Here is a 14,023-nt window from a genome sequence, read left to right as displayed (position 1 = left end):
CAGCAGGGGTTCTTTTGGGGCGGGGATCACCCTCCCTTTGGGAATGTGATAAAGCCAAAGCCTTTCTCCCCAGAATGCACTTCCACTCATTCATGCAATACTTTGGATACCACCTCAGAGGATTAGAGAATCCAGGTTAAGCGTCTGTTGTGGAAGGATTATCAGACAAACCCCAAATTTACTAATTTCAGAGGAGTTCATCTTTTCTCCAGTACAGTTTCAACAGACCTGAGAATCGTCAAAGAAAGCTCTGAAGAAAGTATTACACTGAACTCCCGAGAAATTTTCCAGGGAGCATGCAGAGACCACTATCAACTCCAAGTGGCATCCCTAAGAAAATCCCAGTTGTTCAGGAAGGGCACTGGCTCCAGGCACCACCTACCCTACCCCTGCAGTAGAAAGTGCTGGTCGCTGGGCACCACTGGTAGGCACAAAGCAGTTCTCGGCACACCTCCGTGTGGGTTTGGATGCATTTTTGGCTAGGGTTTGTACTAGAAACCCCATGTAATCACCTTGCAGTCTTCCTTTCTCCATTGCAAGCACATGACCTTGGACACGTGTATTAATCACTCCACACTTGCCACTAATCAAGTCAAGATTGTACAAATAGGGAATGGGGGGGGGGGGAAGGAACATTTACATCAAGTAATTTAGCAGCATCTTTATTGCAACAAAGAACCTGTAATAAAATGCAACAAAACTAATGTTTCACTTTACATGATTAAAAGCCATGTAGCTGAAAATGAGAAAACCCATAAACTTACTGGAGTGAGACATGCAATTCTTTTTATACAAGTCAATGCTTAAAACAGCAGGCACTTTATATTCTAAAATTAAAGACCTGAACTCCAATTGTGCTGAATACAACATAAATTTGTATTTGGGTTATCCAGAAACAAACATACAAATATTCCTTTTTCTCTCTGTGAGGGACTTCTGAAATGATTACCTAGAACCGTCTCTTGACGAAATAAGAGAAGCAGGAACCGGCACCTTGCACTAACGTTTCCATATTTTAGGCTGCAAGACGGATAGGTGAGGCTGGGGGAGTTGGGAAAGTGGGAGTCAGGGAAGTTTCTTTATTCCTTCATGTCTGCTGGAAGCGGACACTCACCTCAAAATCTCAGGTATGGCCATGTCTCTTTTCTTACTTCAACTAGCTCTAAGTTAGGCTCTCAGGCTTAAGCAAGCACTCTATTCTACACCCCAATTCCCAAATCCCTCACTACTAGGAAGACACATTTAGTCTAACAGTTTTAATTAACTTCAGAATGTCATATACTAATTAGAAGTACTGCTTCAGTAATAAGCATGCTTAGCATTTACTTCAGAATGGAAAAATTAACCATTTTATGTTATCTTTAAAATGTTTCATAGGAATATATTAATAAATACTTCTTTAAAAATTTGCCTTTTCTATCTACCATTTAACTACCGTGAGTCAGGGCATCCGGATGGAGTCTAGTACCAGCTGAGCAGTCACCGGCCGCGTGGCAATGGGTATATTTTCTCTTCTCTCTCTATGCCGGTTCCTCCTCCAACAGATGAGAACATTAGATTATATCAAAGATGCAACAGCTTAAAAATTTAGGCTTCTATAATAAATGGGAGATCTTATAGGAATCATTCCACCTAAAGAGAGAATTATGTTACAGACAGGTGGGCTACACCTTCTGTAAGGAATAAAACAAGTAGTAAAAAAAGGAAGCATCAATATCTGTATCTCATTCCTTTAGAAAGTAATGCATGCCTTGTGACTCCATCCTCTAGTATGAGGCTTTGGAAATGAGCCAGGAACGGCATTGAGGGAAGAACCTTCATTCCAAAACCGAAATCTCCAGACAAAGAGGAGACATAGTTAGCGATACCTTTCTGCTGCTTTCAGAATGAGAAGGGCCCAGTCATGATCACAGATGAGCAGCTGTACTTGACTATTGCTTTAGGTTTTTGTAAATCAGTCCAGTGTAAAAATCACCTATTATACTCTTAATCCAATTCCATTCTCTACAGAAGAGTCTGTGAAAGTAGCCCACAAACAACTCTGAGTCACCTAGGAAAGGCGGTTAGAAATGCTGATTCCTGGTCTCCACCCAAATCAACCAAATTTAAAGTTCTAAGCGTAAGGTTCAAGACTGCATTTCTTTTTCTAAGCGTCCCAGAAGATTCTTAGATTGAGTCCTCGCGCTCAACACGTAAGCCACCACCCCTGCCGATGGTTGCTCAAGTGCACCTACTTATCAAGCCTGCAAAAGCCGCCCCATTTGATACTTAACCTACTGCTTTTTGGTTCTTAACCAAAACTGTTGCTACTTTTATATACTCTTGCCTTTTAAAATGTTCCCCATTGACAGGGTACAAATAGTTTCAGTGAGATTTCTACTGATTGCTTGGATGGACTAGGATGTTTTCCTCATCGGTTTTTAAAATAAAACTCAAACTGTCTTTCTGCAAGTGAATTCAGCCCTGTATTTTTCCCCCTTACACAAGGAGAATAGCATTTAATGAACTGGGGATTATAACAGAGGCATTCCTTGTGATATGAGGAAAGGAGAAGGAAGATGCAAAAGGAAAACACTGGTGAATTCAAGAGCACATGAGGTTCTTTTAGGTTTGTTTTGGTAAAATGAGAGACGCCGTTTTGAAGAAATAGCTTTAACGGGCAAGAGGTTTCAAATGAGTAGATGTCTAAAAGCCACTGTATACCATTTCTACTTTGCATATTACATAAGGATAGATCCCTGGGGGCCAACCAGTTCACAAACAAAAACCACCTTCGATAGTCAGATATATACTTAAATCGAGGGGGAAAATACTTTCTTGGGAAGAAAAATTACCCAAATCGATTTAATTTAACATTGAAAAAAATATAAACAGACCTTGGCATGGGAAAATATAAACAAAGAAATCAATACATACACAGACAATAAGGAAAAGTGTGGTACCTATGATACAGTATAAATACACAAACAGCAAAACCCAATCCCCTTCCCAAGGACAGAGCCACCAGGTCACCTTGCCATTTCTGGACCTCCCCCACCTCCCACTTGGCCCTCAGTGATGAATTCACCTCTGACGCACAGTCATCATCCTTCCTGATGGAGGCTGTGCTCTCTACGGGAGAAATCTACTCTGTAGTGGTGAGAAAGAAAAACAGCAACTTTTTTGGAGCATTGTTTAAAAGTACTGGTAACAACTTTCCAAACACTGAGGCTTGTGATAAAAAGGGTCAAACTCATAGGTATCTTCTTTGCCGCTGGCAATGTGACCCATCTAACACCCCAAGACTCCAAGATGACAGATTCCAATCAGCACCTGAAAAGCCTATGAGCTCCCTTAACAGTCAAGTGCTAGGGCTAAACCAGGAAATGTCATGGCCATTCAAGAAGCTGCTTAGAAGCTTTGAACACTGAAAAAGAGAGCCATGGCTGGCTGGGGATCAGTTTGTGGTAAAGAAGTTGTCTGGAAACCTCTTTAAGCTCACAATACCTAAATTATGCTCAAATAATTTAAAAAGGATAGAGAAAGTTTAAATCTGTAAAGTTTCCAAAATTAAGAGGAAAATAACAAAAACTTAGAATTAGAGAAGTAACTAAGTAACCTTTTCTCCCTGAATAACATCCGTCTGTAACTGCGCTGGTAAGAGAGTGATTTCTTAATTCTGGTTTCTGTAACTAACATTCTAGGAGTTTCAATTTCACCCCCCCCCAAACTTTTTCATGAGTATTTTTGGTCAAATTATACTTCTACTTAGTTGTTAGGCAGACCCTTCTCCTCTCCCTGTCATTTTACACACCCTAGTATCCCCAACCCTACCACAATTCCCTTCCATCACCTAAAATTCTGAAACCTTTCAATAAGGAAATACCCAATGGAAACTGGCACCACTAAATTTTCTGAAGAGTAAGGTGTACTTTTTCCTTTTATTAAAGGAGAAGAAATTGCCTGCAAATATTTAAGCTCTAACCATTTAAAATTTTTCTGCCTGTAATTATCAATATTGTAAGACTAATTAAACCATGCTACATGTACAGTTACTTGCCTTTGTATGAAAGGAAAAGCCCACTCTGTCATATCATCAGAGAGAACTATTTATACTAGATACAGTTGAAATTGGCTAAAATTGGTCAGAGCTTGAATGAAACAAAATAAGTGTCTTTAGGAGGCCACTAAGTTATCCTTGAAAAATCATTAATGACTGGTTAAGTCATAGGTTTAATAGTGATTAGTTCATAACATGCTGGATACACCCCAAGCAATGAAGCATAAGCTATTCAATTACATTTAAGTGCTATCAAATCTGTAACTAGTCAGAGATTCTGGAATTGAACCAAACCAATCACTAATGTCATCATATTTTAACAAACTCAGAAGTATACTGTAAAAATACACTAATTAAGTCCATGAGGTTTATAATGCTATTAGAAGTGAAAATAAGGTAGTATGGATATATGGTGCTAATGTCTTATTTCCTTCAGTAATTCTCATGGTATTGCTGGGTCCTTTAGAAATATGTGTCATTCAATTTTGTGTGTGTATGGTTAAGGTATTAGATTACTATCCACAAGCTGTAGACGCCTGCACGGCACCGATTATACTTTCCGGAGTAGATGTTACATGGCAGGTACCAAAATGTGTTGATCAATTCCGTGTTTTCTACTGATTAAACCTCCTCGTTTGGTTAAACAGCCAGTGTATACCAGAGTTCTACACAGGTCAAAATTATATCACTTTCAGAGCAGCAATACGCGATCCAAGGTTTTCTTGAAGGTAGTGCAAAAGATGCAGTTCGTAATGTTCTCCAGATTCAGGGACTCTTATGCTGTGTCTCTCCTGAGGATAGATCTTAAACAACAACAAAAAAATCAAAATACAAAAAGTAAGAATTTAATAATACACCTCCTTCCAAAGCTTTCCAGAGAGTTTCAACAGGATTAATAATATGGAGGACAGCCTCAGATAATACACACATATATCCTATCTAGAGGCCCCTCCCCCTTTGAAAAGACATTTTATCTGAGAGAGAGAGAGAGAGAGAGAGAGAGAGAGAGAGAGATCGAGTGGAGCAGAGAGGCAGAGAATCTTAAGCAGGCTCCACGCTCAGTGTGAGCCCATGACCACCATTATGACCTGAGCAGAAATCAAGAGTCAGACACTCAACTGACTGAGCCACCCAGGCACCCCTATAATTTCCTATATACCATTAGGCTTACAGAAGGACTTATCTATAGATCATTGGGGCGCCTGGTGGCTCAACTGGTTCAGGGACCAACTCTTGATTTCAGCTCAGCACTTCGAGCCCCACATCAGGCGGTGAGCTGACAGCATAAAGCTTGCTTGGGATTCTCCCTCTCCCATTATCTTTGTTCCCCCCCCTCCCCCCGCTCACATTCTCCCTCTCTCAAAATAAATAAACTTAAACACACACACACACACACAACCTCTCTATAGATCAGTGGTTCTCCAAGTGTGATCTACAGACTTCTGGGGTCCTCAGAAACCCTTTCAGGGGATACATAAGGTCAAAACCACTTTCAGAACAATTTACCTTTATTCATTGTGTTGGCATTTGCACCGATAATGCAAAAGCAATGATGGGTAAAAAGTGTCAGTGCCTTAGTATGAATCAAGGCAGTGACAATAAATTGTATTACACTTGTAGTAAAAACAAAAATGCCAATTTCACTTAGGTAGCAGTAAAAATTAGAATTTTATGAAACTGCAACCCTTGAATAGTTGTCTTTTTTAAATATTCTGTGGTGATAAAGCGAAAAGAGTGCAGAAAGCAAGTCTGCTCCAGGACGTCTCAAGGAGAAGCACCACAGGCCCAGCTGCAGGCCGAGATGCCACTTCGTAAACAGAGCTCCATTTTCAGTTTGGAAAAATGACTGACAACCATGGTGACTCAGACCAGGGTGTCTGGCAAACACCTGCTCAAAAATGAATGAAGTGAGCTAGTCACCTCAAGGACAACACTGCTACCAATGATAAACTTTGAGCTTTTGAGTGGAAATCAGAATTTCAGAAAACTTGTGGAGCGCCTGGGTGGCTCAGTCGGCTAAGCGTCCGACCTCAGCTCAGGTCACGATCTCGCAGTTCGTGGGTTCGAGCCCCGCGTCGGGCTCTGTGCTGACAGCTCAGAGCCTGGAGCCCGTTTCAGATTCTGTGTCTCCCTCTCTCGCTGCCCCTCCCCTGCTCATGCTGTCTCTCTCTCTGTCTCAAAAATAAACATTAAAAAAAAAAAAAAAAAAGAATTTTGGAGAACTTGTATCATGAGCCTCCCCCAAACTTACAAACATTTCTGGTGAGATCAGAGGTAATATTAATATATGTGACCTTAAAAATATTCTATAATGAAAGGAGTCAACATTTAGAAGACTGACGTCACACAGTGAACCAGTATTTTCCAAATGCCCAATGCATGTACAAAAGATCCATTTCAAATATAAGATCCAACAAATTTTAACGTAACAGAGTATGAAACATTTATAGATATGGCTTCAGATTCCCCACTAAAACTAACCTTTAAGAAACTTAGATTTGTCCAGTTTTGGTGTAGTATCAAAGAAGAATATCCACAATTATCCGAAAAGTCTAAAATATTCCTCCCCTTTCTTAACTACATATTCTGGGAGGCTGTAGTTTCTTCACACGGTATTCCCCCCCTTATCTGCAGGGGGCACATTCCAAGACCAACTCTGGATTCCTGAAACTGCAGGTAGTACCAAACCCTGTATGTACTGTTCCCCCCCATCTATACATACATATGATAAAGTTTAATTTATAAGTTGGGCACAGTGAGAGATAAACAATAGCTAATGATGAAACAATCATAACAACATACTGTAATAAAAGTTACGTGAATGTGGTCTCTCTCTCAAAGTATCTTGTACTATGCTCAGTCTTCTTCTTATAATGTGAGATGATAAATGTTTATGTGATGAGATGAAGTGAGGTGAATGATGCAGGCATTGTGATAGAGCGTTAGGCCGCTATTGACCTTCTGACGCTATGTCAGATCAAGAGGGTCGTCTGCCTCTGGATTGATCGCAGCTGACTGCGGGTTAGCTGAAGCCTCATAAAGTAAAACTGCACATAGTGGGAAACTATTCTCTACTTTAGCCAAAACAACAATTCCCAACAGGTTGCATGTGTTGCATATGAGCAGATAGGAGAATCTGGGTGTCTTTCTTAAGCCAGACATTAAAGGGATTTTACAAAAATGTAAAAAACAATGCTACTTTTCTAAGTAATTTTTTGTCTGTTTTGGAAAATAGTTTTTCTCTCCCACAAAAACTGTGATTTGTGTTAACATATAATAGTTTATTATTGTTATTTAAAAATATATTTAAAATTTTTTTTAGTTTTGGGGCTGCCTGCCTCAGTTGGAAAAGCATGAGGCTCTTGATCTTGGGGTCATGAGTTCAAGCCCCATGTTGGATGCAGACAGAGATTACTTAAGTAAACAAGTAAATTTAAAAAAAACAGAATTTTTCTTAGTTTTAATATCTTATATGAAAATGGTGACAGATACAACCCACATAAATGAAAGTTCTTTGGTATGTAAAGGGATCCTGAGACCAAAGTGCTTGAAAACTGCTGCTAGAGACAAATATCTCGCAGTTTACTTACATAAATGTCAACTGAGACATAAAAATGGACAAAGTAGGGGCACCTGCATGGCTCAGTTGGTTAAGCATCTGACTTTGGCTCCGGTCATGATCTCACGGTTCAGGGGTTCAAGCCCCACCTAGGGCTCCGTACTGACCGCTCAGAGCCTGGAGCCTGCTTCCGAGTCTGTGTCTCCCTCTCTCTGTGCCCCTCCCCAACTCGTGCTCTGTCTCTGTCTCTCAAAAATAATAAACATTGGGGCGCCTGGATGGCGCAGTCGGTTGAGCGTCCGACTTCGGCTCAGGTCACAATCTCACGGTTCGTGAGCTCACGGTCCGTGAGTTCGAGCGTCGGGCTCTGGGCTGATGGCTCAGAGCCTGGAGCCTGTTTCCGATTCTGTGTCTCCCTCTCTCTCCGCCCCTCCCCCGTTCATGCTCTGTCTCTCTCTGTCCCCCCAAAAAAATAAACGTTGAAAAAAAAAATTAAAAAAAAAATAATAAACATTAAAAAAAATTCTTTTTTAAAAAGGGAAAAACAGTATTTTTCATTTCTTAGGAGCACATAATCTGTGAAAGAAGTACAAAGGAGGAAGAAAGAAGGAACAAGTTTTAAAACCCCGTTTTTTTGAGTAAGGAGCAACAGAGGTGGTTACTTTGCTGCTTTCTGTTCCAATGTCAATATAATATAAAATCAAAAGATCTTTAAAAACCAATGATATCAAGTAGCACTTCCTCACCCTTCCAAGGGGAAGAAGAAAAGCAAAGGACACTGAATGGACTCCTGTCATCTTTTCCGTGATTACAAACTGAAAGCAGATACAGATACACCAGTCATATAATCTAATAGGCCAGTTTTTAGTCCAACTTCCACAGAATCTTAATTTTTATGCAACTAGAGGCACTGCTATCTGTGTCTATGACTTTAGATCTCTTAAGCAGAGAGAGGCCACAGCTGAAAATTTAGCCTTACTCCATAGTTTATTACATTTCAAAGTAATCAATCACTAATCACTACTTAATTCCATCAGAAGATGAAGAACTCACCTGTAAATCATAGGGCTTTCCAGCCCTCACTAAAAAACTCAGTAATATACTGGTGTGTGCAAAATGGACATTCTCATCCAAGAACCCATGTAAAAGTAGTAAACGATTTGGTCTGGAGAAATGGAAATATCAGAGGATTAGGCAAAATAGAGTATTTGGGAAAACCACTTACCTCCTTTAATCACAATTACCTATTAGTAAATATTATAGTTATGTAATATATACAACTATATACAGTTATATAACATAATTATATGAAAACATATAACTATAATAATATAATCAGTGTTAATAAAGTTAACTTCTACTATAAATGTTAAAATAAGAATTCAACAGGGGCGCCTGGGCGGCGCAGTCGGTTAAGCGTCCAACTTCAGCCAGGTCACGATCTCGCGTCCGTGAGTTCGAGCCCCGCGTCAGGCTCTGGGCTGACGGCTCAGAGCCTGGAGCCTGTTTCCGATTCTGTGTCTCCCTCTCTCTCTGCCCCTCCCCCGTTCATGCTCTGTCTCTCTCTGTCCCAAAAATAAATAAACGTTGAAAAAAAAAATTAAAAAAAAAAAAATAAGAATTCAACATTTTCAATAAATTTATAATATATTAACGAGATACTACATGTAACGAAAGATTAAAAAAATTTTAAATATCATGTGTTCAATTTCTTATGAATATATTAGCATATATCAATATAATAATTACAGCCTGTCCATAGGGAAAGAAAAATCATAAACATTATCCATAAAATATATTTCAGCAGAAACAGAGTATTTTCCACCTTGAAACAGTTACGTACTTATTAAACTTCTTTTCAGCACCCTCATTGCTTCAAATATAACTTATAAAAAAACCAAAGTGTATGAACTGGCCTGTAACTCAGCTCTGAGAAATAGCTATGCCACTCGAGTATTCTTTAGAATATTAGTCTTGGTTTTGCAGTATTTGTAGTTTTCATTATTATTAAAGACAAATTTTAACACTACAGTTTTAAATTTATAATCTTAACTTTAAAGCTTGAACTTACTCAGAGGGAAACTTTTCTGCTTGCATGGCCACAGATCCTAAGTAATAGCCCTGTTCATTCTGGTCAGGGTGGCCCATGTAACGTTCCGTGTAGCCTGTATCATAGAAGATCCACAGAGTGACTGGGGCCCCAGCAATAGCAACCTACATAAGACAACAATGACAATCAAGTGTGGTCCAGAAAAGAATGGCTAGCAATGAGAATGTTTAACTACAAATTTAAAGGCTAAAATTATCCTTAGGCTTTTGCCCCACATGCCCAACTGGGGCATACATTTCTGAGTTAGGCAACTCAGAAAATCAAAGTGGAGTGCCAAGGTCAAGAATTTGATACTTTGTGAGTCAGTTAGCTTCATGTTCCACAGGCATGCCACATACCAAACCCTTAACCTGGGCTAGTTGAAATATATACACGGGACACTTTGTTGAAAGGGGAGACTGAACTAGAACATATGAATGCCTCAGTGTAAACTCATTCCTGCTACTGGGGAAAAAAAAAGTGTGACAAGTGTCAGCTTTTATATCAAAAAAGCAGTCATTTCTTTCTTTCTTTTTTTTTTTTTTTTTTTTTTTTCAGCCTGTACTGGGAGTACAGAATTTTTAACAAAAATTATGAATGAAATATATTTAAGCACTAAATACTTCCCTCATTTTAAGGTCCCCACAAACAGTTTTACATTTAAATATTCTAATTATTTTGACAGCTGCAAGCCTGGGAAAATTATGACAGTTTTCAGAGTTCATTTTGTGGTTATTATAAAGCTTATGTGAATATACATGCAGGAACAAAAACTCTATTATTTTAATTCTTAAAAATTATTTTCACTGGAAGATAAAATCATGTTATTCAAATATTAAGAAAGAAAAACACTTCACAATTGCCATTCTCTTAACAACTTTCAGCATCTTTATTTCCTTCTGGCGTATTTTTCAAAGAAGTTGTTTATAAAATTGTAACCAACATTTACATATTTAATACAGTAGTCATTCAATAAAGATTTATTTAGGACCTACTATGTGCCAAGCATTATGCTTGGCTACTGAGGATAGATACAGTGATGTGCACAGAATCCCAGCCCTCAGAGCTTTCAGTCCAGTAATTAAATAAGTAATTACAATCCACATTGTGTGTGTTTTACTAATCATGGCTATATCCCATAATCTCTGCATGTCTATAAATAGCCAATAACTGGTTATCAAGTTGACATGTGTTTTTTGTTCTAGATACAGACATAGACAAGTAAATATATATCTCACATGGCTATCACAAGTTGACAAGATCATCTATTATCTCGCATGACTGCAGATACACAAACTCTAACATTCCATAATATTGCCAACCCTGTAAGCCTTCAAAAAATAGGCATTTTCTCAGATCCTCAATTTACAGAAAATTCTACCCTTACTACAAAAAGAAGTACAATAGGAAGTCACATACCCTAAAGATATCCGACCTCTGCATTAATGCCATCAGGGAGAGGTATCCTCCATAGGACCAGCCATGGATGCCCACACGATCTAAGTCAATGAAATCATATTGAGAAGCTAGATATTGGAGTCCTTCCACCTGATCGTCAATTTCTATTTGACCCTGTCAAAAAAGGGAGAACATTTCACTCATTCTGATGAATAGAAGTCTCCTTGTAAGAGTGCTTTTAAAACTGATAAGTGGGTTTTACTAAAAAATACCTGTAGTTTTTAAAGAATTATCAATTGACATTCTGTTGGCCGAAAAAAAAATTTTTAACTCTATTTAGAGAGAGGGGCCTATAGCTTCCATTGCTAGCCAGTCCAGAGTTTTGTAACCCCTTAGTCATAAAGTTCTTTCCTACTAAGACCCAGACTGTTCCTGGTATATGGGTATCTCCCCTTTCCATTTGTTCTGTTGTCTGCTAAGAGGTCAGCATCTTCCTTGTAACAAGCCTTCCTATACCCAAAGACAAAAAATTAGCGCCCTTAAGTGGTTGACTAATTTTACTTCTTTTTAAAAGTTAATGCACTAAAGCAGAAGGAATCACTCTTGAGGTCTTTCCTCCTATTTCCCCGTTATCGATTTCTAGGAATTGAACATACACTATTTCTTTAAAGTCCTATTAAGTCCTAATTCCTACCACCACCACCCTGTCTGTATTACTAGGCCTGCCAGTGCACACAATCTCACTTCACTGAGCCAAAAACAAAAATAAAAACAAAAAAACTTACATGAGAATACAACATAAGGTCAAAGAACTGGCTGTGGGAGAAAATCCCATGTCTTACTCAGCATGTCCAATACACTGGCAAACACAGTAACTGCCTTACTGTGTAAAAGGAACATCGGATTCTCATCATTTCCCAAAGCAGCAGAAAGGACATGGGGCATCTCTAAAAGGTAGCATTTAAAGCTTCCTGTAGAGAGAAAGAGGCTTGTCACAAGGAAGGCACTAATCAGTTGATTTCTCTCTTCACAGAGGACAGAACAAATCTCAATTATTCCTCTCAATAGGGGACAGGATGCTGAAAACTAAATGGTGCTGCCTTCTGGCTAAGCTGGACATACCAAATAGAAAGAGAAGGTACTTCTGTGTAAAAGTGGTTCTATCTCAGCTCCCCAAAGTTACATACAGGTGGATGTGAACTAGCCTAGTGAATATCAATTTGCATCATCCCTCCCACCCCTGAACACTCTCGCTCTCCCTCCCTCTCTCTCTGTCACACACACACACACACACACACACACACACACACACACACACTCTCTCTCTCTCTCTCTCTCTCTCTCTCTCCATCTCTTACGGCCCCTTCCCCCAACTCACTCTCTCTCTCTCTCTCTCTCTCTGGGACTTCACACCAAACAATGAACCAAAAAATATAAATGTCTTAAAAAAGAAAAATGTTTGTATGCTCACACACCATTTTATATTTAAAGGCGCCTTCAAATTTAAGCCCTCGGTGACAGGATCCCCTGTTGTCTATCACTACAACCACATAACCCAGAGAGGCTAGGGTATTCAAGCGGAAATACTTGACTCCTTTAAATCGATTATTCACCAACTGCACCTGAGGAAGAAATACAATTTCAGTGAAATTTATTATATGGTAATATAAAAAAAGCATTAAGTGACAGGATGCTGTGAAAAGTAGAAAGCTTGAATTTGTTGTATTATTTTGCTTCTAGAATGAAATTTTATTTTCTTGTGGCAAGAACACTTATCACAAGGTGTGCCCTCTTAACAAAATTTTAAATGTACAATATAGCATCATTAATTGTAGGACAGTAGGATACAAATCTCTAGAACTTATTCGTCTTGCATACTTGAGACTTTATGCTTGTTGATTAGTAACTCCCCATTTCCCCCCTCCCTGACTTGTTTTTAAATCAACTTGATATTCATTACATACAAGACAAGAGATTTAACCTATCCCATAAAAAAGTTGATAAAATCATTACCACTACCCTAAAGAACTATGCCATTCAGATGACAGAGACAAGGATCATTTTTTTCTCCCTATGTATCTCTTCTGGGATTGTCCCTGACTAGCAGTGGAAAAAGTCAGTATTTTAATGAAACAGTGTGACCAGCTCAGCTTCCTTTCTCCTGTGACACAAATCAGTGCAAAAGGTAGGATAATTCTTAGGTCGCTTTATCACCCTAGAACCTATACCTCAAAATGACTGAGCAATTAAATGTAGTTTAGTGCCTCAACAGAAATAAACTAGTGAAAAGAGGACTTTAATTAGAGGAAAGAAACTGAGAGAAGTTCAGTGTTTGGTGGACACTAAGACCACACATTAAACTACGACAAAAACGGTCTGGCAAAAATGAAAGAAGTTTTTTCTGGCTGAAACCAATGGGAAAACCAAGTCAGCCACAAGTTAAAAAATAATCAACACATCTTCACACAATAACTATATACTGAGCATTTACTGGGCTAGACTGGTGTGTGTGTGCTGTGTGTCTAGAGAATCTTCTCGTTTTGAACTTCTGCATATTCAGTGCCACTGTAACCACTGTAACAACGGCCAAACTGGTCTTCCTGTTTCTACTCTTGCTCTCCTGCAGTCCACTCACTTGGTAGCAGAGGGATGATTTTTAAATGTAAATTTGGTAAGACTTTATAGCTTAGCTCCCTGAAACAGTAAAGAGTTTAGATCTTATTCTAAGGTCCTTACCATTGCCTTTGAAATCTTATATTATCTGACGTTTGGCTATTTCTCTGACCTCATCTCATACCAAATCCCTACTTACTAGACTCTAACCCTATTATCAACCATATCAAGTTGACTCTAATCCCCAGGACCTTGACATTTACTGTTCCCTCTGTCTGGAATACTCTTCCTTCAGATCTTTAACACGGTCATTCCTTCTCATCTT

At 38.9% G+C, this 14,023-nt stretch overlaps 1 protein-coding gene across 4 annotated transcripts in view; it reads right to left on the bottom strand.

Annotated features, from left to right (window-relative positions):
- Positions 1 to 646: 646 nt before the first annotated feature.
- DPP8 (dipeptidyl peptidase 8) overlaps positions 647 to 14,023 on the bottom strand; it is a 71,519-nt gene continuing 58,142 nt past the window's right edge. For 3 of the 4 annotated variants that reach the window (XM_045449405.1, XM_045449404.1, XM_045449403.1), the window contains 5 exons: positions 12,561 to 12,707; positions 11,107 to 11,259; positions 9,670 to 9,812; positions 8,652 to 8,763; positions 647 to 4,842 (listed from right to left, as the gene is read on the bottom strand). In XM_045449405.1, the coding sequence (XP_045305361.1) occupies positions 4,720 to 4,842; positions 8,652 to 8,763; positions 9,670 to 9,812; positions 11,107 to 11,259; positions 12,561 to 12,707 (678 nt within the window). In that variant the 3' untranslated portion in view covers positions 647 to 4,719. Of the gene's footprint in view, positions 4,843 to 8,651; positions 8,764 to 9,669; positions 9,813 to 11,106; positions 11,260 to 11,893; positions 12,057 to 12,560; positions 12,708 to 14,023 lie in introns of those variants that run through there. The other variant, XM_045449406.1, reaches the window with a different exon arrangement.

This window comes from Leopardus geoffroyi, chromosome B3 (genome assembly GCF_018350155.1).
Source record: "Leopardus geoffroyi isolate Oge1 chromosome B3, O.geoffroyi_Oge1_pat1.0, whole genome shotgun sequence".
In the NCBI taxonomy this organism is placed as follows: Eukaryota; Metazoa; Chordata; class Mammalia; order Carnivora; family Felidae; genus Leopardus; species Leopardus geoffroyi.
The sequence above is the reverse complement of the archived record's forward strand: the minus strand, read 5'-3'. Positions and strand labels throughout refer to the sequence as shown.